This window comes from Lithobates pipiens, unplaced genomic scaffold (assembly GCF_037356315.1).
Source record: "Lithobates pipiens isolate NorthernLeopardFrog02 unplaced genomic scaffold, aLitPip1_a1.2 Scaffold_28, whole genome shotgun sequence".
Classification (NCBI taxonomy): Eukaryota; Metazoa; Chordata; class Amphibia; order Anura; family Ranidae; genus Lithobates; species Lithobates pipiens.
Genome location: NW_027507789.1, coordinates 150,141,861 through 150,165,220, shown reverse-complemented (window position 1 = coordinate 150,165,220; position 23,360 = coordinate 150,141,861). Strand labels below are relative to the sequence as shown.

The 23,360-nt window shown below is 45.1% G+C and overlaps 1 protein-coding gene across 1 annotated transcript in view; it reads right to left on the bottom strand.

Moving 5' to 3' along the window:
* LOC143934801 (proton channel OTOP2-like) overlaps positions 1 to 23,360 on the bottom strand; it is an 82,029-nt gene that overhangs the window by 37,741 nt on the left and 20,928 nt on the right. Inside the window, exon 3 of the mRNA XM_077458425.1 lies at positions 11,096 to 11,154. Coding sequence (XP_077314551.1) covers positions 11,096 to 11,154 — 59 coding nt within the window. The remainder of the gene's footprint in view (positions 1 to 11,095; positions 11,155 to 23,360) is intronic.

Here is a 23,360-nt window from a genome sequence, read left to right as displayed (position 1 = left end):
CGTTTATAATTTTTTTCAATGTAGATCTAGTTAATGTTTATCACCTTTATCTTGGGACTGTGTGAAGGATTGCCATTTGGATTAATCATCCACATATAACACACTTATTTAAATAGCTTAAACACTGATATGTTTCAGGTTGTGGTGCTCTACACGAGTCACTTTATTGTTACAATTTGGACACATTGCTAGTAAGAATTATTAGAAACAGTTGCTTTAGTGCAGCATCTTACTTCTCATCTTTTCATTTTTTTTTTTAGGTCACTTTTTTAGATTTATGGTTGAAACATTAGTTTGGTTTGCAATAGTGACTTTATTTCATTAATTAGCTACATAATTAGCAAGCGCGCTTAGTCACAGAATATTTTTCAGTGCAATTTTTATTCACTCATCACAATATCACAGGTTAAACAGCAGCTGCCCGTTCACAATTATTCATAGATACGTAGGAAAAGGCATGGGTGTTATATGTGGCTCAGCATATAACATTTATTTTCAGTGAGCTCATGACTTTCAGTCACCGCCTCTGTGTTCTGCCCCTCCAGCACTCACTGGAGTGCCAGGTTGTGGAGGGGACGGCAGTGGCTGGTTAAGTCTCTCAGCTGCATGCCGACAACCTGAGCCAGCTGCTGGCCAGGCATATGGGTGGATCCCAACATTAAAAAGTCAGGATCAATCTCGAGCCTGTACCGGCTGAGGGATGTCAGCTGAGAGTTCAATTTAGCCTGCTGTCTGCTGAATATGGGTCACAGGTGTAGCCCCTGGAGTTTAGGCCGGGATGCTCCTCCCAAAATTTACTTGCCAGGATTAGTTATACTGGTTGATTGTTAGAAATCCATTGATTTCTCCTCAAGTTTGGCCTTGTTGCACTTTTCTAACACTAGGTGGCTGGGTACTTGGTAGTATTAGATATGAGAAGGGCAACTCAAGGTCAGGTTATGGGTATATGGGGTATCTCAGCCAATGGGCAGGGGTTTTCTTGAATCCCTTAGCCTGCTGGGAAAACATATATTCAGGTGGAGTCATGTGATCGAGGTTCTGTACCACCTGGACAGCTGACTGGGTGGACATGTGTCGTGTGCCCTGGGCTGCTAGGCTAGAGATTGGGGCTAGCCCGGGGTGTCTGGCTGCCAGGTTGTTTGTTTGAGGGCGTATCCAGAAGCAAGAGGGTTGGGATTGCGGCTTGCAGTCCAACCAAAAGTGATGGTTCTGCCAACTGGAGAACCTGTTATTGGTCGCCACTAAAAAGGGACCAACCACCTTATTACCAGGGATCCCACAGCCCCATTGAGTAGCTGAAGCAAGTACCGGAGCAGTATTCTCACCGAACGGGAGAATCGGGAAACTTCAGGTGGTGATCAAGCCAGGGACCCAGTCAGTGGAGGTGATGCTTGCAGAGCAGCCTTGTGCATCAAGCCAGAGACCGAGCAGGCCAGTGGGGTGAAGCATTGGGAGTGCCAATCTAGGGACCCAGCAGAGAAGCAGGAGCGACGCTTGAGAAAGATACCACTGTGTAGATTGGAGGAGCTCAAGGGATTCAGTGACAGTGAATCAGTGGGTCTAGTTAGAGACTGGGAGCACAGTGTACTGAAGAACCAACCGGAGAAGTTGTATTGAAGGTGAAAGAACTGTTACGCTTTGTGTTAGGAACTGTTAAAGACTGTTGCCATAGGAGACAGTATCCCTGCAGATGTGGCTTCTTGCTGGAGGCCTTTTCCTGCTCGGCTGTCCTCCTATTGAAGTTAAACCTGCAACTACCCAAGGATGTCCAGGCCCTAACCCTCTTTAGGCCAAAAAAAGTTTGAGAAATAAAAGTCTAATTTGCATTCAAGAAGTGTCTGGCACCCAATGACTATCCACCTTGCACCCACTATGCCTCACAACCCACCACATACAGAAGGATGTCAGCCATCTCTGGCCCTGGGGGTTCTCAGACTGAAGGAGGCCAGAGACCTTGCTACATTTGGCTCCCAACATGGGGCTAAGGCGTTGGCCTTGCAGCAGTCACCCATAGCAACAGTTTCCGCTCCATCAGGACTCTGTATAGCTCCGTGGGAAAGTAACCTTTACCCTTCTTATAGACTGTGTTGTCATGTGTACTATCAATGTGGGGAAGAACCAACAAGTCTCATTGCTAAGGGGAAAGGATCGTCCTGGTCTTTTGACACTTCCTGCCAGCGCTGTGAGGGTTAATACAGACTCCATTACAGTTTTGGTGTGCCACAACAAGCAGGCACCACAGTTCCCAGAGAACATTTGCACCAGGGGGAGGAGTCCCCGATCTGCTGAGGAAGAGCTGCCACCTGCGTCTGATTTGGGGTTTAGAGAAGGAGACGGTGCAGTTTGGAAGCATGATGGCGGATTGGCGGATGAAAGTTCCGGATACCAGATTTGGCCCAAGTGAATCCGAAGGCATGGCGACGGACACCGGAGTGCGGTAAGCTACAAGGGGAAAGATTGCCCTGTATACCGCTGAAGGCTATAAGGCTCTAGGACTGATCTGTGAACGATGTTACGGCCTGACAATGCAGTTGAGGCCTTGGATTGTCTGTGGATGTTATGGGGAACAGTTGTTTGAGGTTATCGTCCCAACCCAACCTCCATGGATACTGCAGGCAGATTGGAGAAAATGTTGCTGTCCCGGCTGGGAGCGATATCAGGAGCCCACCTGCCATCAGAGTCGTGGGGGAAGCTGCCCCTCCGGTCTAAAAGGCTGTTCCAGGACCCAGCATTCCGGTTACTTCCCAAAGCCACGGACGGGCTCATTTGCTCTCCTTGATGTTGGGGCCTCTACCGGGGAAGAGGACATCGGAGTCGGGTAAGCCAGCCAAGATTGAAGTCAGTGTGCCAGTGGGAGAGGCAATACCAGTGGCCAGTAAGGGAGAGCAAGTTGTGAGACCAGTTCGCTCCAAGCACAACTATTTTTCAGAAATAAAAAAATGATAATTGGCATGTGCGTGTGTATTCACCCCCTTTGTTATGAAGCCCATAAAAAGCTCTGGTGCAACCAATTACGTTCAGAAGTCACATAATTAGTGAAATGTCCACCTGTGTGCAATCTAAGTGTCACATGATCTGTCATTACATATACACATGCCTTTTTGAAAGGCCCCAGAGGCTGTAACACCTAAGCAAGAGGCACCACTAACCAAACACTGCCATGAGGACCAAGGAACTCTCCAAACACGTAAGGGACAAGGTTGTTGAGAAGTAAATTTCAGGGTTAGGTTATAAATATATAAAATTATAAATATCCAAATCTTTGATGATCCCTAGGAGCACCATCAAATCTACCATAACCAAATGGAAAGAACATGACACGACACAACAGCTAAAACTCACAGATGGGCAAGGAGGACATTAATCAGAGAGGGAGCACAAAGAGACCTAAGGTAACCCTGGGGCTGCAGAGTTCCACAGAAGAGACTGGAGTATCTGTACATAGGACGAACAATAAGCCGTACACGCCATAGAGTTGGGCTTTATAGCAGAGTGGCCAGAAGAAAGCCATTACTTTCAGCAAAAAACAAAATGGCAAGTTTTGCATTTGCGAAAAGGCATGTGGGAGACTCCCAAAATGTATGGAGGAAGGTGCTTTGGTCTGATGAGACTAAAATTGAACTTTTTGTCCAAAGAAAACGCTATGTCTGACGCAAAGCCAACACATCACATAAAGAACACCATCTCCACAGTGAAATATGGTGTTGGCAGCATCATGCTGTGGGGATGTTTTTCAGCAGTCGGGACTGGGAAACTGGTGAGAGTTGAGGGAAGGATGGATGGTGATAAATACAGGGATATTCTTGAGCAAAACCTGTACCACTCTGATTTGAGGCTAGGCTGGAGGTTCACTTTCCAGCAGGACAATCACCCTAAACATCCTGCTAAAGCAACACTTGAGTGGTTTAAGGGGAAACATATAAATGTATTGGAATGGCCTAGTCAAAGCCCAGACCTCAATCCAATAGAAAATCTGAGGTCAGACTTAAGATTGCTTTTCACCAGCGCAAACCATCCAACCTGAAGAAGCTGGAGCAGTTTTGCAAGGAAGAATGGGCAAAACCCCAGTGGTAAGATGTGGCAAGCTCAAAGAGACTTATCCAACGTGACTTGGGAGCTGTGATAGCTGCAAAAGGTGGCTCTACAAAGTATTGACTTCAGAGGGGTGAATAGTTATACACATGACGTTTTCTGTTATTCTGTTCTATTTCTTGTTTGCTTCACAATAAAAAAAAATCATCTTCAAAAGTTGTGGGCTTGTTCTGTAAATTAGATGATGAAATCTTCAAACAATCCATGTTAATTCCAGGTTGTGATGCAGCAAAACAAAAAACGCCAAGGGGGTGAACACTTTTGCAAGGCACTGTACTTCCATACATCCCAGCTAGCCTGGAAGAGGAGATTGCGGATCGATGAAGCTGTACGCAGTTTACTACACATCCCTCTGGCGATAGATCTACCCAAGTTGTCACCAAAGATTTTTATGAATACTAATATAAAGAGAAAATAATAAAATCATAAAGTGCACTCACAAAAGGGAAGGACTTGTCTTTGCTGGAAAGGTTTCACACACACAAAGTAGCAAAGCATTCATAGGGTTCTTGTTTTTTTGGACCCTACGTGTAAACATTTAGGGCGTCATATCACTATCCACAGTCCCATTTTACAGTGTGATGTTAGCCCACAACAGTCTGCTTTTTATGACCCATTCATAAAATTCAGTCTGCAGTGTGCAGTCTGATCTGTCAGAGTCCTCTAGGTATAATTAGAGAAATCCATAACTGGAGAGAGGCTGGCCCACTACTTTGACCGGTCACATGACTGGGCTTTTTATTTGCACTCCATTTATTATTAGAGCTCTGCTAACTAAGCATAGAATACTAAGCACAATGAGGTCACCTGGGGAACCCCGACTCTTAGGGTGCCCACACGTCCCGGATTGCCCCCCGTAATTCATTTATGTCCTGGGCACCTTCATTCCGGGACAATACAGTGCCCTGGAATGAAAAAAATAAATAAAAAACACACACACACCCCACCACCCTGATAAACATTGTCAAACTGGTTTCTAGGGCTGCCCAACCTCGTGTCTGGCAACCAGTGATGTCGGCTGAGCGAGGCTTACCCAGAGCTGCCCTGTGCTGAGCAGCGCTCTGAGTCCACCCACCTCCTCTCCTTCTCCGCCCCCAGCTGTAGCAACAGAAAGAGAGCATCTTCTGTTATCTCCTCCTCCTGAGTCCTGATTCCAGTCCATTCTGCAGTGCTGGTAGTGGCACTGCTGGTAAGCCAGGGTCTACAGCCTGTGCCCAGTGCCAGTCCTGGGGCCGACTACTCCCTCTGCCTGCAGCGCATTGCCGCTGCCAGCAGCCCGACTTCTCTTCTCCCGAGCCTCCTCCCGCCCATTAGGGCCGCCCGACTGAGTGCCTGAGCCCTGAGGGGGCCCCCCAGCCAATTTTCCAGGTTTGTATTCTATGAGAACATGCATGCTTGCAATTGCAATGCAATCATGTATTGCTTTTAACAATGTTGCTTCTAGATACTGTATTTTCATTACAATAACATTTCCTTTTTTTTTTTTTTTTTAACGTATGTATTTCTGTATGGCACCTACAAAGTTTGGCTATCTATAACAAAGTTCTACTGAGCTGAAAATACAAAAAAAGTAGCTTTCATTGACACCCCACAGGAGGAGCCTCTTGCTTGGTGATTTAGGAAATGCTCCAATATATACATCACACAACAAAGTTTGTAATTCTTGGTAACACATGGAAAGAAAGCTCTTCAAGGTACAATTCTTTGCTGGTGCCCCCAAATGGCAGTTTGGATGTCAGGTCACCTGAGACCAGGTGACAGATGCACTCCGTAGGGGAGCTGGAGCATAGATTCCCCAGGGCGCGGAGTCTAAGAGCCAGCGGGTGTTTGCCAGAGCCCCCAGTGGTGAGGGTGGACTTCGCTGAAGTCTGGCTCCAGGTTGCGACCCCTAGGGTCTCACAGCTCACACTCACAGTAGACTACAGAAGGAACCAGCAGGCTGGAATGACAAGGATAGTAAGGGGATACGGCAGAGGTCAGGGCAACTAGCAGACAGGAACAACAGAGTACACGCCAAAGGTTCAGGGTCACAGGCAGACACGGATGGTCGGAGACATACAAAAGGTCAAGGTTGCAAGCAGACAGGAATAGTCGAGAACACGCCAAGGTCGGTAACAGAGTCAAACGTAGAGCACACAGCAAGCAGGAAACAGGAAGCTAAACACACAATGGTACACAATGTTTGATCAGCACCGCTGGCTTGCAGTGCACAGGTTAATATAGGGTTCCCTGATAGGGCCTGGGGTGGAGCCATGCTTAGAGGAGAGGTTATAAAAACCACCAGGTGGAAGTGGCTGGCCTCTTAGTAAGAATACATGAGGGGAGGTAAGCAACCAGAGGAAGATCACTTCATAACCATGACAGTACCCTCCCTCTTATGAAGCCTCCCCCTCCCGGGTCCAGGCTTAAAGGGAAACTCCAGATGGAACCTCCTCAACAGACGAGGAGCAAAGACCTCAGATGCAGTGATCCAAGACCTCTCCTCAGGGCCAAACCCTTTCCAATATACAAGGTACTGAAGAATGCCTTTACGAAGCCGGGAATCCAAAACTTGACTAACCTTGTATTTTAGATTATCCTCAGAGACCGGAACCGAGGTAGGGAGAAGACGAGAGGACTTGAGAACTAAAGGCTTTTTAGGAATGGGTAAGGACATGAGAAAATCAGGAGTCTGAGCAGGGTCCCCCAGACCCTTAAAGATGAGCTGAACATCCAGCACAGGACCACCAGACTGGGCAGAGGTCAGTGGATCCCTGAGGTCAGGTTGGTTAGAAGGTGACATATCACAAGAGTCAAGCTGGATTGCTGAAACACAAACAGAATGCAGAGAGCCCTGAGAAAAAGATTGAAAACCCCACCTGGCCGAATGAGGCAGTCTATCCAAAGGATGGATTGAGCCTCTTAAATGAGTTTGAACGGACATAGGAGCAGTAGGGTGAGGCCAGGTTACAGAAGGTCCTGAACAAGAAGCTCATTGGGCATGTGCTGGACTGGCATAACTGGTGCAGAGGCCGACTGAATAGTATTGTCAGGTGTAGCGACCATCTCAATCGCATCACAGGGCATAGTGACTGTGGAACTTGCAGACAAGTTGGTCTGGCTGTGCGTCCAAGGGAGATTAGGGACAGGCAAAGGTAAATGGCCATGCAAACTGGAGTGAATGATCGACTCAGGTTGACAGGTGGGCCCCTCATCCAGAGTACCACATGACCCAAAGAGTGCACCAGTCCGACTATTGCAGGAGACATCCCAGAGATCGCTATATACAGCAGGAAGAGCAGAAGATACTGGGATGGTGGCAACAGGAAGTTTCTCTTTTGGGATACCCTTGAGTAGGCATGAAGAGGAACAGGAAGAACCCCAAGCCAGGATCTGTCCAGCAGACCAGTCAACGTGTGGAGAATGGAGCCGTAACCAAGGAAGACCTAATATGATAGGAGATGAAGCCTTAGGTAAGACAAGGAAGGATATCCACTCCTGGTGGAGTGTCCCTACTGACATCTTAACAGGAAGGGTCTGGAAGCGGATAGGGCCCCCTGGGAGAACAGTGGCATCAATCGCCAAGACCACCAATGGTGTTGTAAGGGGCAAAAGGTTAAGTCTCATGGAGGATGCAGTTTCCCAATCCATGAAACCAGAATCCAGATGTGCTGAGACTGAACGAGAGGAAGCACCGACATGAAGCAACACAGAAAGGAGAAGACGATAAGGTAAAGGTGATATTTCAGGGTCTAATACTCCACCTTCCAGATGCATTAGCCCTGAGCATTTTTCTGGACGAAGAGAACAAGTATCACGGAAATGACCTTTGGCCCCACAGTAGAGGCATAGGCCCAGAGTTCTGCGCCTAGCGCGTTCTTCGGGAGATGACTTTGTCCGGCCCAACTGCATAGGTTCCTCAGCAGGCAGGGGGTGCTCCTCAGATCGAAGAGAAGGTACTGGGAGCTCAGGCTGCCTAAAGAACGGGGAGTGCTGGCGTCTTTTCCAGGGCCCTCTCCTGAAAGCGAATATCGATCTGGTTACACAAGGTGATGACACTGTCCAGATCAGCAGGAATCTTCCTGCTAATTCATCCTTCACTCTATCAGAGAGGCCATGTAAAAAGGTTGCAACTAGGGCCTCATTATTGCAGCTAAATTCAGCTGTGAGGATACGGAACTGAAGAGCATACTGTCTCACAGAAGCGGACTCTTGGCGGAGACGTAAAAGAGCGCTAGCCGCTGAGGAGACACGACCCAGTTCCTCGAAGATATTCCGAAAAAGTTTCAAGAAGTCAGACAGGCTAGAAACCACTGGATCATTCAGTTCCCACAGAGGGGCAGCCCAAGCTAGTGCCTCGCCGGACAGGAGGGATATAATATATGCTACTTTCGCCTGATCGGACAGGAAGTTTTGGGGCTGAAGTTCAAAATGAATTGTGCACTGGCTAAGGAACCCCCTGCAAGCCTTGGAGTCCTCAGAGAAATGGGCCGGAGCTGGTAGTTGTAATGAATGTGTGGCTGCTACTGATGCGATAGGTGCAGCAGAAGATAGCGGTGGAGGGTGTTGAACCAGGGGTCCTAATGAGGCCTGAACCTGTTCAACACGGGATGCCAAATCCTGAAGGAATCGCATCATCTGGGTCTGATGCGATTCTTGGGTCTCCAGTCTGCGAACTAAGCCCTGCAATGGATCATCTGCAGGTAGCGGCACATCAGCTGGGTCCATGGCTGATCAAACTGTCAGGTCACCTGAGACCAGGTGACAGATGCACTCCGTAGGAGTCGGAAGTGCATCGCTAGGTAGTGGACCTTAGGACTGACTGCTGCGGATTGTACCCAGGGAGATTCAGGATACAGGTCTACAGGATCACTAACACAGATCCCAATGGGAGCTGGAGCATACATTCCCCAGGGCACGGAGTCTAAGAGCCAGCAGGTGTTCGCCAGAGCCTCCAGTGGTGAGGATGGACTTCGCTGCAGTCTGGCTCCAGGTCACGACCCCTAGGGTTACACAGCTCACGCTCACAGTAGCCTACAGAAGGAAGCAGCAGGCTGGAACAACAAGGATAGTAAGGGGATATGGAAGAGGTCAGGGCAACTAGCAGACAGGAACAGAGTACACGCCAAAGGTTCAGGGTCACAGGCAGACAGGGATGGTCGGAGACATACAAAAGGTCAAGGTCGCAAGCAGACAGGAATAGTCAAGAACATGCCAAGGTCAGTAACAGAGTCAAACGTAGAGCAAGCAGGAAGCTAAACACACAATGGTTGATCAGCACCGCTGGCTTGCAGTGCACAGGTTAATATAGGGTTCCTTGATTGGGCCTGGGGTGGAGCCATGCTTAGAGGAGAGGTTATAAAAACCACCAGGTGGAAGTGGCTGGCCTCTTAGTCAGAACACATGAGGGAAGGTAAGCAACCAGAGGAAGATCACTGCATAACCATGACATTGGAAAAGTGATCACCCTACCGACCCTCTGTATGAGTGTCCTGTCATCCACTGGACCCATCATTTGGTGGGAATGAAGTACTTCGGCTGCAATTATTTCAGAGATTATAGGGCTCGGTGTAATGAAAGTCAATATTGGAAGAAGGCAGAGACTTAAGGAAGGGTAAGTGCACCTTTGTTCATTTTTTTTTTTAGGTCCCCCTATTATGTACCAATATAGCATTAATGTACTTTTGCAAAAATATCAAAGCTTTCAATTAAATGCTACTTACACTTACCTCACTGTCTTCATGGATGTTTCCAAACACGCATTCCATTATTTTTGCCTTACTTACTAGACAGACTATAGGTCATGACACAGGAAGCCGTTGACCAGCTGATCTCATTAGCACACACCCTGCATCATCCACCCTCCTACCTACCGACCTGTTTCCAGGTGCATTTTTTTTAAATCAGTGATCACCCTTCGCACTAAATACATAGGCATCAATTTATTTTTCTACCTTAAGTTCAATCTTGCACAGATATTTCATTTGGCATTTTGGAGTGTGCAGGAGATGAGATCAGATAACAGCCTATGTGGATAGCGCTTTAGTACTAAAATCAGGAGACATGTGCCCTGGGTTCTGTAAAGCTCAACATACAGTATACCAGGGGTCCCAAACTGGCGGCCCTTTAGCTGTTGTCAAAATATAAGTCCCACCATGCCTCTGCCTGTGGGAGTCATTCTTGTAACTGTCAGTCTTGCAATGTCTCATGGGACTTGTAGTTTTGCAACAGTTGGAGGGCCGCCAGTTTGGGACCCGTGCACTATACAATCTGATTGTACAACCTACATCTACCAACAACTCTGTAGTGCAAGGGCCTGTCTGATTGGATACAGAGCGAATGGATAGATGGGACACATCACATCTCCCCATAGCGAGAACTCACATTCCATTTTTTTAATTTTTGCAAAGGCAGTTTGAGCATTTGCCTTCATCACACATAAGGTAGCCCATCCACCTGAATGGGCTGCCCTACACAAAACAAAAACGACCCCCAAAAGTAGATTCAGAATTTTTTTTTTTTTTAGAGTGGAGCTTGGTACATTTTTACTGTGATTTTTGGTGCAGCGCATTTCTGAAATGCAAGGAAACGCACAGATGTGAATGGAGCCTCATTGTTCTTGTGTTACCCCACCAATTTCACTTCCAGGGCCCATTCAAATCTAGCATTGTGGCAGCACAAATTTTGTGAGGTCAGCTGGTAGGGTCTGCTGGATAAACTCCTTCTCATGTCATGACCTATAGTCTGTCCTGGAAGTAAGGCAGAAGTAATGGATGTGTTTGGAAACATCCATGAATACAGTGAGGTAAGGGTGTGTAGAATAAATGGAAAGCTTTGATATTTTTGCAAAAGTAGTACTTTAATGCTATATTGGTACAAAAAAAATTAGAAGGAAGGTGAACAAAAGGTGAACTTACCCTTTAAGTTATCCTGTGACCCTAGAATTGAAGAATTTGCCTTGAAAGGGATCAAAAGACTTGTCACACATTTCATTCGACAAATGACACATTTTGGACTTGCTTACCTGGTAGTAATTAAATGGATCTGGACACAATGTTTGCAAGAGACCCAAAGAAAACATGTCTACAAGGAAAAAAAAAAAAAAAAAAACACACACACATTTGAAGGAATCATTAGTAAAAAAGTTTTACAAAATTAAAAGAATGATAAAAGAATGAAATCGTTTCCCCTAAAGGATAAGTGTACTTTCACAGAACACAAATCCTTTTTTTCCCCTCTCTCCTGACCCATCTACCCTTTTTCTCCCACCCACCGATTCATACTTTTCTATATCCTGCAGTCATGGCCTCCTCCACAACGTTTATACCCTTTGAGGGATGCCATCTATGACTGCTCAATAGTTTACCATAGCCTTCTATTGGAAGCCTGCGGTCAGGAGATGATCTGGGAAGATGGCCTTGTAAAATCTATGGGAAGGAACACAGGGGCGTGACCGGATGTGCAAGATGGAGTGAGTGAGAGATGTGAGACGCCATGTGTGACTCTCTCCCAGACCCCCTTGATGAGAGCGTGGAGCGCTTAGTGCCACGGTCGGACGTAGCGTGCGGTGGGCTGGAGCTGTACATTGAAGCTGGACGGGAGGAGGAGTGACAGCGCATTACTGTACGATCGTGCCGAGCCCTCGGAGATCCACGCTTACTTCCGGGTCTTGAACCCCAGCGAGCACGGCCAAAGAAGCACGAGTACCCCCGACCAAGCCGAACGCTTTTGAACCCTGCCGAAGAGACGCCGCACACTGTGGACACCAAGAGGCCCTCCCGCTCTCCAGTAAGCCGCGATAGGAGGAAGGAGGTAAGCGGCAGGATTGCGGGGGGGGGGGAAGAAGTCGGAGGTGTGAGGGGCATAGCAGGTGGAGGTCTGGCAGAGCAAGTTGTGGACATAGCGATGCCTGAGAACTGGTAACAAGTAAACAAGAGGGCGCCGGCCGGGGGTGAGAAGGACCTATAGCTCTTGTTCCCTGGAACTCATTGCTTCGTTTTGTGCTCTAAGACGAACGAATGATAACCCAGGCAGTATAAGCAAAGAAGTACCTGCTGTAAAAACGAACGTCTGTAAGCAGCGAACCAGGAAGTCTGTGATATGTGAATGGAGTGCTTGTGGACTGACTGACTATAAGATAAGATCAGTATCGCATTAATTGATTAACTGAGGGATGGTGGCTGCTCTAAAAATCAATTGGTTGAACGGTATCTGAACTAAGTGCGTGCAAATAAATGTCTGCTGTGAAGCATTAAAACAGGAAGTTTTGGTGATACATGAAGTGAATACTGGAGAACTGGTTATAAGATACGGCTAATATTGCACTAAGCGATCAACTGAGCGAGGGGCGGCTGGGTTAAAAAGTTAAAAATATATTAAAATACGATATATCCAGGACTGTTCTGTGGAAGGGGGCGAGAAAAGGAAATTAAGATGCAGCACTTGCGCTCTGCAAAGGAAAGAGGGGAAAAAAGCTCGCAACAGTCTACCACAGCAGCTAAATTAGAACAATATGCTCATAACCCTGCACAGTCATCACAGACCTCTCCAAAAAAAGGGCAGACAAAGGGGCAGCATGGAGAAATATCTGAAAGGAAAAGCATGGGTCAATCGAACATTAACATTAATACGCAGGCCGGAGCAGTGGCCAAATGCTCAGTTAATAAAAAAGCGGGTGCAGGGGAACAGAATATGGAGATCACAACGGGTGACTCTCCTCCGTTAGAAAAAGAGCCAACAATTAAGGACGTGTTATTGGCCGTAAATGCATGTAACATCTCACTGAAAGAACTCTGTAATCAAATGAAGGGAGTGAAGGAAGATCTAATGCTGGTAAGGCAAGACCTACAGAAAGTGGTGGAAAGGACGACAGAACTTGAGTTAAGGACTAGCAGATTGGAAGACGATACAACATTCCTAATTAAAGAAATAGAAAGCCTGAAGGAGCAGTTCGGCGGATATAGAACAAGAATGGACGAAATGGAAAATAGGCTCAGGAGGGACAATGTGCGAGTAGTGGGACTTCCGGAAAAAAGTGAGGGTGTAAACCCTGCTGAATTTATGGAGCATCTTCTGGTTGAACTGTTTGGGAGGGATGTTTTTTCAACAGCGTTCTCAATAGAGAGGGCGCATAGGGTACCCTTTAGAGCACCATTGGAGGGGGGCCGTCCTAGGCCATTATTAATGAAGTTATTGAACTATAAAGATAAAGTGGTATTATTACGGAAGGCAAGGGAAATGGGGAATGTATTGTATAAGGGTGTTAGAATTTCATTATATTCTGATTTTTCCCCAGAACTTCAGAGAAAAAGGGTAGAGTTCCTCCAGGTGAAACGCAGGTTACAGAAGCTCAGGGTGCCGTATGCTCTGCTTTATCCTGCAAAGTTACGGATTAATGCACTAGGGCATACTCAGGTTTTTAGTTCCCCGATAGAAGTGGAAAAATGGATAGAAGAAAATAAAGAAAAGTTGTAGTTGCTGGGGTTTCTAGTACTGAGTGGGATGGGAAGATAGAAGGAGAGGGGGGGATGAAGTATGTGTGTTTTTGGGGTTTCTTTTTTTTTTTTTTTCTGGGTGTGTGCTGTCTGTGTCTGTATGGGAGGGGGGTGGGAGGGAGGTAATACACGGCGAGCGCACTAGGTGAGGGTGGTAAATAGGTTGTGAAGAGAGTGGTATAAGGTCACTAATAGCCCCTAGGGTAACACCTAGGAAGGTGGGGGAGGGGCGGGAGGGAGGTAGAAAGGAGGGAGAGGGGGTGGGTGTAGTAGGGAAAATAGGGGGGAGGTCGAAGGGGGAAAAAAAATATAAGTATGCACTAATAAATGGAGTACAGGAAATAATTCAAAGCAAAAAAGGACACAAACTGTGGGGTGGTAAAACTTGGGGTGGTAAAAAACAAGGAAAATTTATTGGTCACAAGGGGGAAAATGGTAATAAACAATCATATAGTATAATGTATATTCAAAGACACATAACATACGAGTTAATGGTGACGCCTAATAAATTTGTTATCATACAAGGGAGTAATATATGGGGAGTGTGGTATAAGGTAATAAAAGAAGTTAGAGGGGAGTTGGTGGGTACTGGGAGACAAATGGTTCTCAATAGTGTCATCAGTAGACTGGTTATTTCGCTCTCTTTCTTTACTACCTTAGGTTTTTCTTTTTTTTTCTTTTTCTCCTCTTTATTTGTTTATGGCTATGCAGGATGGTAAAATTAAGATAGGCTCCTGGAATGTGAGGGGTCTGGGGACGCGGCTGAAACAAAAAGCTGTGCTATCCTTGTTGGAGGGATGTGGAGTAGAGTTGCTCTGCATACAGGAGACCCATTTAAATAGAGATACAATATACCGGCTGCAGAGCAGAAAATATCAATTTCAATATCACTCTGTTTATTCGACATATAGCAGAGGGGTGAGTGTCTTGGTAAAAACGGGGGTGAATTTTGTATGCAAACGGGTTAGCCTGGATGAAAAAGGCAGATACATTTTCTTACAGTGCCTAATTGAAAATAGAGAATGTATGCTGGCAAACATCTACATCCCTCCACCATTTAAAATGGAAGTGCTTTTTAAATTACAGGAATTTTTAGTGGGGATAGATGGTGTCCCTATAATAATAGTAGGGGATTTCAACACGGTATTGGATATTAAAATTGATAGATTCCCAGAAAAAACACTGGCGGAACCAGCTTGGCAGGGGAGGTTGGGACAGTACCTGGAAGAAGTAGGATTACGGGATTTATGGAGAACTGGGAACCCGGGAGTTCGGCAGTATAGTTGCTACTCGTCCACACATACTACGTTATCCAGGATTGATATGATACTGGGGAATGACCTGGCCTTACAAATGGTGGAAAAGGTTGAATATCAGCCCAGGGGGATTTAAGATCATTCCCCAGTGACAGCAGTATTAAAAATGAGAGAACGTAAGGTACAGAGGTTGTGGAAAGTGAACCCGCTCTGGTTAGAACTGATAAAAAAAGAGACAGAAGAATGCCCTGAGAGAATTCAGTGGGAATTAAAAGAATTTCTAAAAAATAACCGGGGTACAGTAACATCGGGGATCCTGTGGGATACTCTGAAAGCTTTCTTAAGGGGCCTTATGATCCAATCAATAGCAAAAATAAACAGAAAATCTAGGGAACAGGAGGTACAAATAGGGAGAGAAGTGTTAGAGGCTGAAAGAGATTTTATTAGTGACCCCATGCAGGGCAAAGAAAAAATCTGGTTAGATAAACAAGAAGAACTTAGGTTATTAACCCTAAAGAAAGCAGAGATTCAGCATATGTTCCAACGCCAAGCCTCCTTCGCGGAAGGGGAAAGCGTGGGAAAAATGTTGGCACAACTGGTGAAGAATAACTCGGGTCCTTCCTCAATCTCGGCGATTAGGATATCTGAGGGAAAGGTTATAACAGAAACGGGGAGTATTTGCCAAGCATTTGAAGGATATTATAAAAACCTATATACTGCACAAAAAGTGGGGATGGATGAGCAAATGGAAGCATTTTTAGGTCAATTAGAGGTACCATGTTTGAAACAAGAAGAAAGAGAGGAACTGGAAGCCCCAATAACTTTGAAAGAACTTCAGGAAGCAGTTGCGAGTATGCCAAATCAGAAATCGCCTGGGCCTGATGGACTACCGATTGAAGTCTATAAAAACTTTGGCGAGATACTGATTCCTGAACTCCTGGAGATGTTAAGAGGAGCATATGGGGAGGGTAAATTTCCTCCATCAATGATGGAGGCGGTTATAACCCTGTTGTACAAAGAAGGGAAGGACGCCTTAGATGTTGCAGCATATAGGCCAATCTCTCTCCTGTGTACCGATACAAAGATACTGGCCAAGGTATTAGCGACTAGGCTTAATCGAGTCATAGCAAGATTGGTCCATATGGACCAAACAGGGTTTATAGCCAACAGGTCAACGAGTATAAATATTAGAAGAGCCTTTTTGAATTTGCAGGTCCCAATGGATAACGATACTCCGGGTGCAGTGGTGGCATTGGATGTAAGGAAAGCATTTGATAGCGTAGAATGGGGATATATATGGAAAGTTTTGGAGAAATTTGGCCTGGGTCCTTCCTTTATAGGATGGATTAGGATGCTATATGACAAACCTAGTGCGAGACTAAAAATTAATAATGAATTATCCGGGAAAATAGAGTTGGGGAGAGGGACGAGGCAGGGGTGCCCATTATCACCCCTGCTCTTTGCATTGGCCATAGAGCCCCTGGCATGTGCAATTAGAGCAAACCGGGATATTGTCGGTTTTGTAAGAAAAACTGGAGAGGAAAAAATCTCACTTTATGCAGACGATATCCTATTGTTCTTAGGGGATATGAGATACTCACTACCAAGGGCAATGGGACTGGTGCAAGGGTTTGGAGGCTTCACTGGGCTGGAGATAAATTGGGAAAAATCGGAATGTCTCCCGTTGGACCCAATTGGTCAGCAAACGGCCCTGGGAACCCCCCAAATGCCAATAGTGGATAAGTTGAAATATCTGGGAGTAACCTTGTCAAGGGATCCTAAGCAATATATAAGTCATAACTTAGTCCCATTATTGGCTAAGTTTAAACAAAAAATTGCTATATGGAAACGAATGCCTCTCTCGGTCGCTGGCAGATGCAATCTGATAAAAATGATATGGATGCCCCAACTTTTATACATATTACACAATGCCCCAATATGGATTAACAAAAGCTGGTTTGATAAAATCGAGATGCTGTTTAGGGAGCTAATATGGAGGGGAGGACAGGCTAGATTGAGATTGCGGATGCTTCAGCTACCGGGAGAGGAAGGAGGATTCGCGGTCCCTTATCCGGAGTGCTATTTTTGGGCGTCCCAATTACAACAGCTAGGGGGGATCGATGAGAAGAACGGAGGAACCCCAAATGGGAGATTAGTATTAACAGGCTCCCCACATAGTACCCTGATTGAGACCCTGGAAGCGGACTCATTCCAGTGTAGATGCCCTACAGTAAAAATGATGTTAAAGCTATGGGGTACAGTTAAAAAAAAAATGGGATATAGTGAAATAACAAAGTATACGCCTCTATGGAACAATAAGAAGCTACAGGAAATATGGCGGGTTGGAAAAATTGCAGATTGGGAAAAATGTGGCATTGTAAGGCTAAGCCATCTATATGGCGGCAGGGGTATTAAATCCTTCGACCAGCTGCAAAGAGAATTTAAGATATCACAAAATTCATTCTATGCCTATATACAAGTGAGGCATGCTTTAAGGACCCAGTTTGGAAACCTGTTATTAACATGGGAGGAAATGCCCTTGCTATACCCAGTAGCACAAGCAGGACCCACTAAAGGATTAATATCTAAATTCTATGCCCAGCTGGGTGAACAGATTAATAGTGAGAGGAAAGGGAGGGTTGAGAAAGGGAAATGGGAGCAAGACCTAGGTAATATAACACGAGTACAGTGGAAAAATATCCTAGCGGCATGCCCAAAGGTCTCGGTCTCTCCTCCTCAGAGGATTTCCCATTTAATGGTAATTAATAGAGCATACTATACTCCCCAGAAATTATTTAAATTTGGTAAGAGAACAGATGACTTTTGCCCCAGGTGTGGGGGGTCAGGGAATTTAATGCACATGCTTTGGAAATGTCCCAAATTATTTAGATACTGGGAAGGAGTGGTAAAGATAATAAGTAGGGTCTTTGGGACGGTAATAGAGTTAAATCCCATAGTGTGCATTTTAGGTTACAGAGAGGAGGAAGTAGAAAGGAAGGGAACAACAACGGCAATCCTAAGATGTTTATTTCAAGCTAGAAGGATGATAGCTAGGAGATGGCAATCAAAGCTACCCCCTACAGTAGAGGATTGGACAAGGGCGGTAAATGACTATCTATGTAAGGAGAGGGCAGTATATGCAAAACGAAATAACCTAAAGGAGTTTAATAGGAACTGGCGAGAGTGGATAGAAGTGATGCATACCCCAGTTTAAACCATGATAGGAAAGGGAAGAGGGGAGGGGGAGGGGGGATGGGTAATGGGAAGGAGTAGGGTAGGGTACATTAAAGGTTCGGGAATCATTATAACACAATTATGCTATACTGTAGGATAAAAGCACCAATATATATATAAGAGGGGAGGGGAGGGGGGGCGGGGTTGATAGAAAGGATGGGAGGGAGGGGTGGGGTTATAACAATAGGAAAAACGTAGGAATTGCAAAAATAGTGATGGTAGGAGAAGGGGGGATATGGTACTGTTTAGATAATGTGCTTTTTTTTTTTTTTTGCTAATTATATGTGATGTATGGATGTATCTTCATGTCCCCCTTCCCTTCCTAGAACTCTAAAACTCAGATCTCGGAAGGGAAGAAAGAGGTATTTGAACCCTGGTAATGTTATTTTAAAATGTGGTCTGTATAAATGTGAAAATTTAATAAAGATAAAAAAAAAAAAAAAAAAAAAATCTATGGGAAGGTGCAGTGCAATGAGGATGTAAACATTGCAGGAAGCCATGGTCATAGGATGCAGGTATGCATGCATCTGTGGAGGGTAAGAAGCACAAAAGGATAAGTGATCTTTATTTCAAAGTGCAATTATCCTTTAACCACTTTCAGACTGAACCATTTTGTGGCTTAAGACCAGACCACTTTTTGCGGTTCGGCACTGCGTCGCTTTAACTGACAATTGCGCGGTCGTGCGATGTGGCTCCCAAACAAAATTGACATCCTTTTTTTCCCACAAATAGGGCTTTCTTTTGGGGGTATTTGATTACCCCTGCGGTTTTTATTTTTTGCGCTATAAACAAAAATAGAGCGACAATTTTTCAAAAAAATTCATTATTTTTTACTTTTTTATATAATAAATATCCCCCAAAAAATATTTAAAAAAAACATATTTTTCCCTCAGTTTAGGCAGATATGTATTCTTCTACATATTTTTGGTGAGAAAAAAAAAAAAATAAATAAAAAAAAAAATAAATAAAAAATAAAAAAAATCGCAATAAGCCATTGATTGGTTTGCGCAAAAGTTATAGTATTTACAAAATAGGGGATAGTTTTATGGCATTTTTATTAATATTTTTTTTTTTTTACTAGTAATGGCGGCAATCAGCTATTTTTATTGTGACTGCGACATTATGGCGGACCCATCGGACATTTTTGACACATTTTTGGGACCATTGTCATTTATACTGCAATCAATGCTATACTAATGCAGTGATTCCTGTGTAAATGACACTGGCAGTGAAGGGGTTAACCAGGGGGTGGCAGTGTAGGGGTTAAGTGTTCCTAGGGGCGGCGTGTTACTAACTGTGGGGGGCTGGACTTTGTGTTAGTGAACACTGATCTCTGCTCCAAACACATGGAGCAGAGATCAGCGTCACTTGTTGCTAGGCAGAACGGGGAGATGCTGTTTACAACGTAATCGCTCTGTTCAGCCGCCCATTGAGACGATCGCAGGTATCCCCTCGAGTCCGCGGGACCCGCGACCGGACTCACGGGGGTCCCGACCGGCACGCGAGCGTGCCGCCGCTGGCGCGCACGCGATGACAGGGCGGCATATTAACCACTTAAGGACCGCCGTATTGCCATTGTACGTCATCACAATAGCACAGGCAGACACAAGCACGTACATGTACGTGCCTGCCTTCCAGCGGGTGGGGGGTCCGAACGGACCCCCTCCCGCTGGATACGGCGGTCCGTTTCGCTCCAGGAGCGATTCGTGATGAGGGGATGGCCGTTGGTTTCTGGCCACCCCCTCTGGATCGCTCCTGGCCAATGACAAGCTTCCTCCCACTGTGTATTGTTTACACAGGAAGGAGGAAGTGATGTCATTCTCCTCGGGGCGGTCTTTTTGACCGGACTACGAGGAGAAGACTAAAAGTAAGTGACACATAGGTACACACAGGCACACATATAGCATCAGGGCACCCACCATTTATTACCCAATAAAGGTTTAACCCCCTGATCACCTGGTGGGTGATATCAATTAGGTTTTAGGGTCAGGGTCTGCGTCGCCCCAGGCAGCGCTAGGTTAGTGCCAGTACTGCTAACACCCACACGCAAAGCATAAACCTCCTGTAGTGGTATAGAATCTGAACAGATCAATATCTGATCAGATCTATACTAGCGTCCCCAGCAGTTCAGGGTTCCAAAAAAACGCCTTGTTAGCGGGATCAGCCCAGATACCTGCTAGCACCTGCGTTTTGCCCCTCTGCCCAGCCCACCCAAGTGCAGTATCGATCGATCACTGTCACTTACAAAACACTAAAAACATAACTGCAGCGATCGCAGAGTCAGTCCTGATCCCTGCGATCGCTAACAGTTTTTTTGGTAGCATTTTATATTTAAATCCGGAAGGCAGTGCTTGGTTTTCGGGGTCCCGTACGTGGCTAGGCTCCCAAAAAGTCCCCCACATGCGGTATCCCCGTACTCGGGAGAAGCAGCAGAATTTATTTTGGGATGTAATTTGACTTATGCCCATAGCATGTGTGAGCAATATATCATTTAGTGACAACTTTTTGTAAAAAAAAATTTATTTTTTATTTTTTGTCATTATTCAATCCCTTGGGACAAAAAAAAAAAAAAAAAATATTCAATGGTCTCAACATGGCCCTCAGCAAATAGCTTGGGGTGTCTACTTTCCAAAATGGGGTCATTTGGGGGGGTTTTGTGCCATCTTGGCATTTTATGGCCTTCAAAACTGTGATAGGTAGTGATAGGTAGTGAGGAGTAAAATAAAAAATGTATGCCCTTAGAAATCCTGAAGGCGGTGCTTGGATTTCGGGGTCCCGTACGCGGCTAGGCTCCCAAAAAGTCCCACACATGTGGTATCCCTGTACTCAGGAGAAGCAGCAGAATGTATTTTGGGGTGTCATTTCACATATGCCCATAGCATGTGTGAGCAATATATCATTTAGTGACAACTTTGCGCAAAAAAAAAAAAGTTTGTAATATTCCCGCAACTTGTGGCAAAATATAAAATATTCCATGGACTTAACATGCCTCTCAGTAAATAGCTTGGGGTGTCTACTTTCCAAAATGGGGTCATTTTGGGGGGGTTTTGTGCTATTTTGGCATTTTATGGCCTTCGAAACTGTGATAGGTAGTGAGGAGTCAAATCCAAAATTTGCACCCTTAGAAATCCTGAAGGTGGTGATTGGTTTTCGGGGTGCCGTGCGCGACTAGACTCCCAAAAAGTCCCACACATGGGGTATCCCCATACTCGGGAGAAGTAGCGGAATATATTTTGGGGTGCAATTCCACATATAACCATGGCATGTGTGAGCAATATATCATTTAGTGACAGATAGATTAGAGATTTTTTTTGTCATTATTCAATCCCTTAGGACAAAAAAAAAAAATATTCAATGGGCTCAACATACCCATCAGCAATTTCCTTGGGGTGTCTACTTTCCAAAATGGGGTCATTTGGGGGGGGGGTTTGTACTGCCCTGCCATTTTAGCACCTCAAGAAATGAGATAGGCAGTCAGATTAAAAGCTGTGTAAATTCCAGAAAATGTACTCTAGTTTGTAGACGCTATAACTTTTGCGCAAACCAAAAAATATACGCTCATTGACATTTTTTTTACTAAAGACATGTGACTGAATACATTTTGCCCTCAATGTATGACTAAAATTTAGTTTATTCGATTTTTCTTATAACAAAAAGAGGAAAATATCTTTTTTTTTTCAAAATTTTCGCTCTTTTTTCCATTTATAATCGCAAAAAATAAAAATCGCAGAGGCAATCAAATACCATCAAAAGAAAGCTCTATTTGTGGGAAGAAAAGGACGCAAATTTCGTTTGGGTGCAATATTGCATGACCGCGCAATTACCAGTTAAAGCAGCGCAGTGCAAAATTGGAAAAAGACCTCTGGTCCTTAAGGTGTTTATTGGTCCGGGGCTGTAGTGGTTAAAATGGACGTACCTGTACACCAATATGCCTGCCCGTGCCATTCTGCCGAAGTAAATGGGCGTGCGCCGGTCGGGAAGTGGTTAAAGCTTTTCACCAGAAACTAATATCTGATAATATGAATGAATAATCCTAAAATGATACTAACTCAATGAAAACTAGCAAAACTTACCTGTCAGTTAAAACCCTCTAGCAGTGCTGGAGTCTCAAGAGTAGTCCTAGTTTCAGGGCACAGTACACCCCTGCATAAAACCTAAAACAGCATGAAGAAATCCCCAGCGACATCTTTCTGCGCTAATGAGAACCACAATTGTGTCCAGATATGGCCATCCTACCTTGTTCTCTTTCAATATATGAATGTTAAAAATTGCATCTAAACATTGTACAATAAACTTTACATTTTTTTACTATACCCCTGCCTCCATCATGTTGCCGCTATAGTCCGCCACTGTAGGTACTGAAAACGTGGTTTCCAGATATTCTCCTATTGTTTTTCTGTGTTCTCTTAGATGAGGCAAAAGTTCTCATCTCTAGCATACTACAGTAAAACTGCACGGACACATGGCCCTACCTTAAAATTTTTCAGTTATTCAGAGTTTCAGATACATCCAAAACCTTGAAATAGAAACAAATTTCATTTAAATTTGTTTAGTTTGTTTTCTAATGAATGCCAAACATTTTTGAATGATTCAAACTCAGATTGGTCAAAAAATGATAAATTTTAAATCTGTGTGAAAAATAGCTGGTTGTTTAGGAGTGGGCTGAGAAGACGGCTGCCGTGTTCTTAAATCGATTGCATTTCAGCTCTCAGCAGGGTGTTGAAAAAAGAATGATGGCAAAATCCATACCAGACCCTTATCCAAGCATGCAGGCCAGGAAAGGATGGGGATGACCAAGTCCCCCCCCCCTGAACCATACCAGGCCACATACCCTCAACATGAGGGGGGTTGCTTTGGGGCAGGGGGGCACCTAGCCCCTACCCCAAAGCACCTTGTCACCATGTTGATGGGGCTAAGGGCCTCTTCCCCACAACCCTCGGCAGTGGTTATGGGGGTCTGTGGGCAGTGCTTATTGGAATCTGGAAGACCCCTTTAACAAGGTCCCCCATGTGAATGAGTATAGGGTACATACCTAACCATTCACCAAAAAGTGAAGACACAAGTTTCCTCTATTACCAAGTATTTATTTAGTAGGTCAATCACGATGCCCATCGCCACCACAGGACCTGATAAAATAGGCATGCTGGGTTGACGTCACGTGGGGATGGGGGTCATTCGCTGATGTCATTGGGTGACTCTGCCCCTTAGCTATTTAAGCAATGTCAGACAGCAGAGCAGGCAGTCAGTGGGAGCGTTCGATGGGGCTGGAGGAATTTTTTTTGCGATTAATACGATGTTATACACA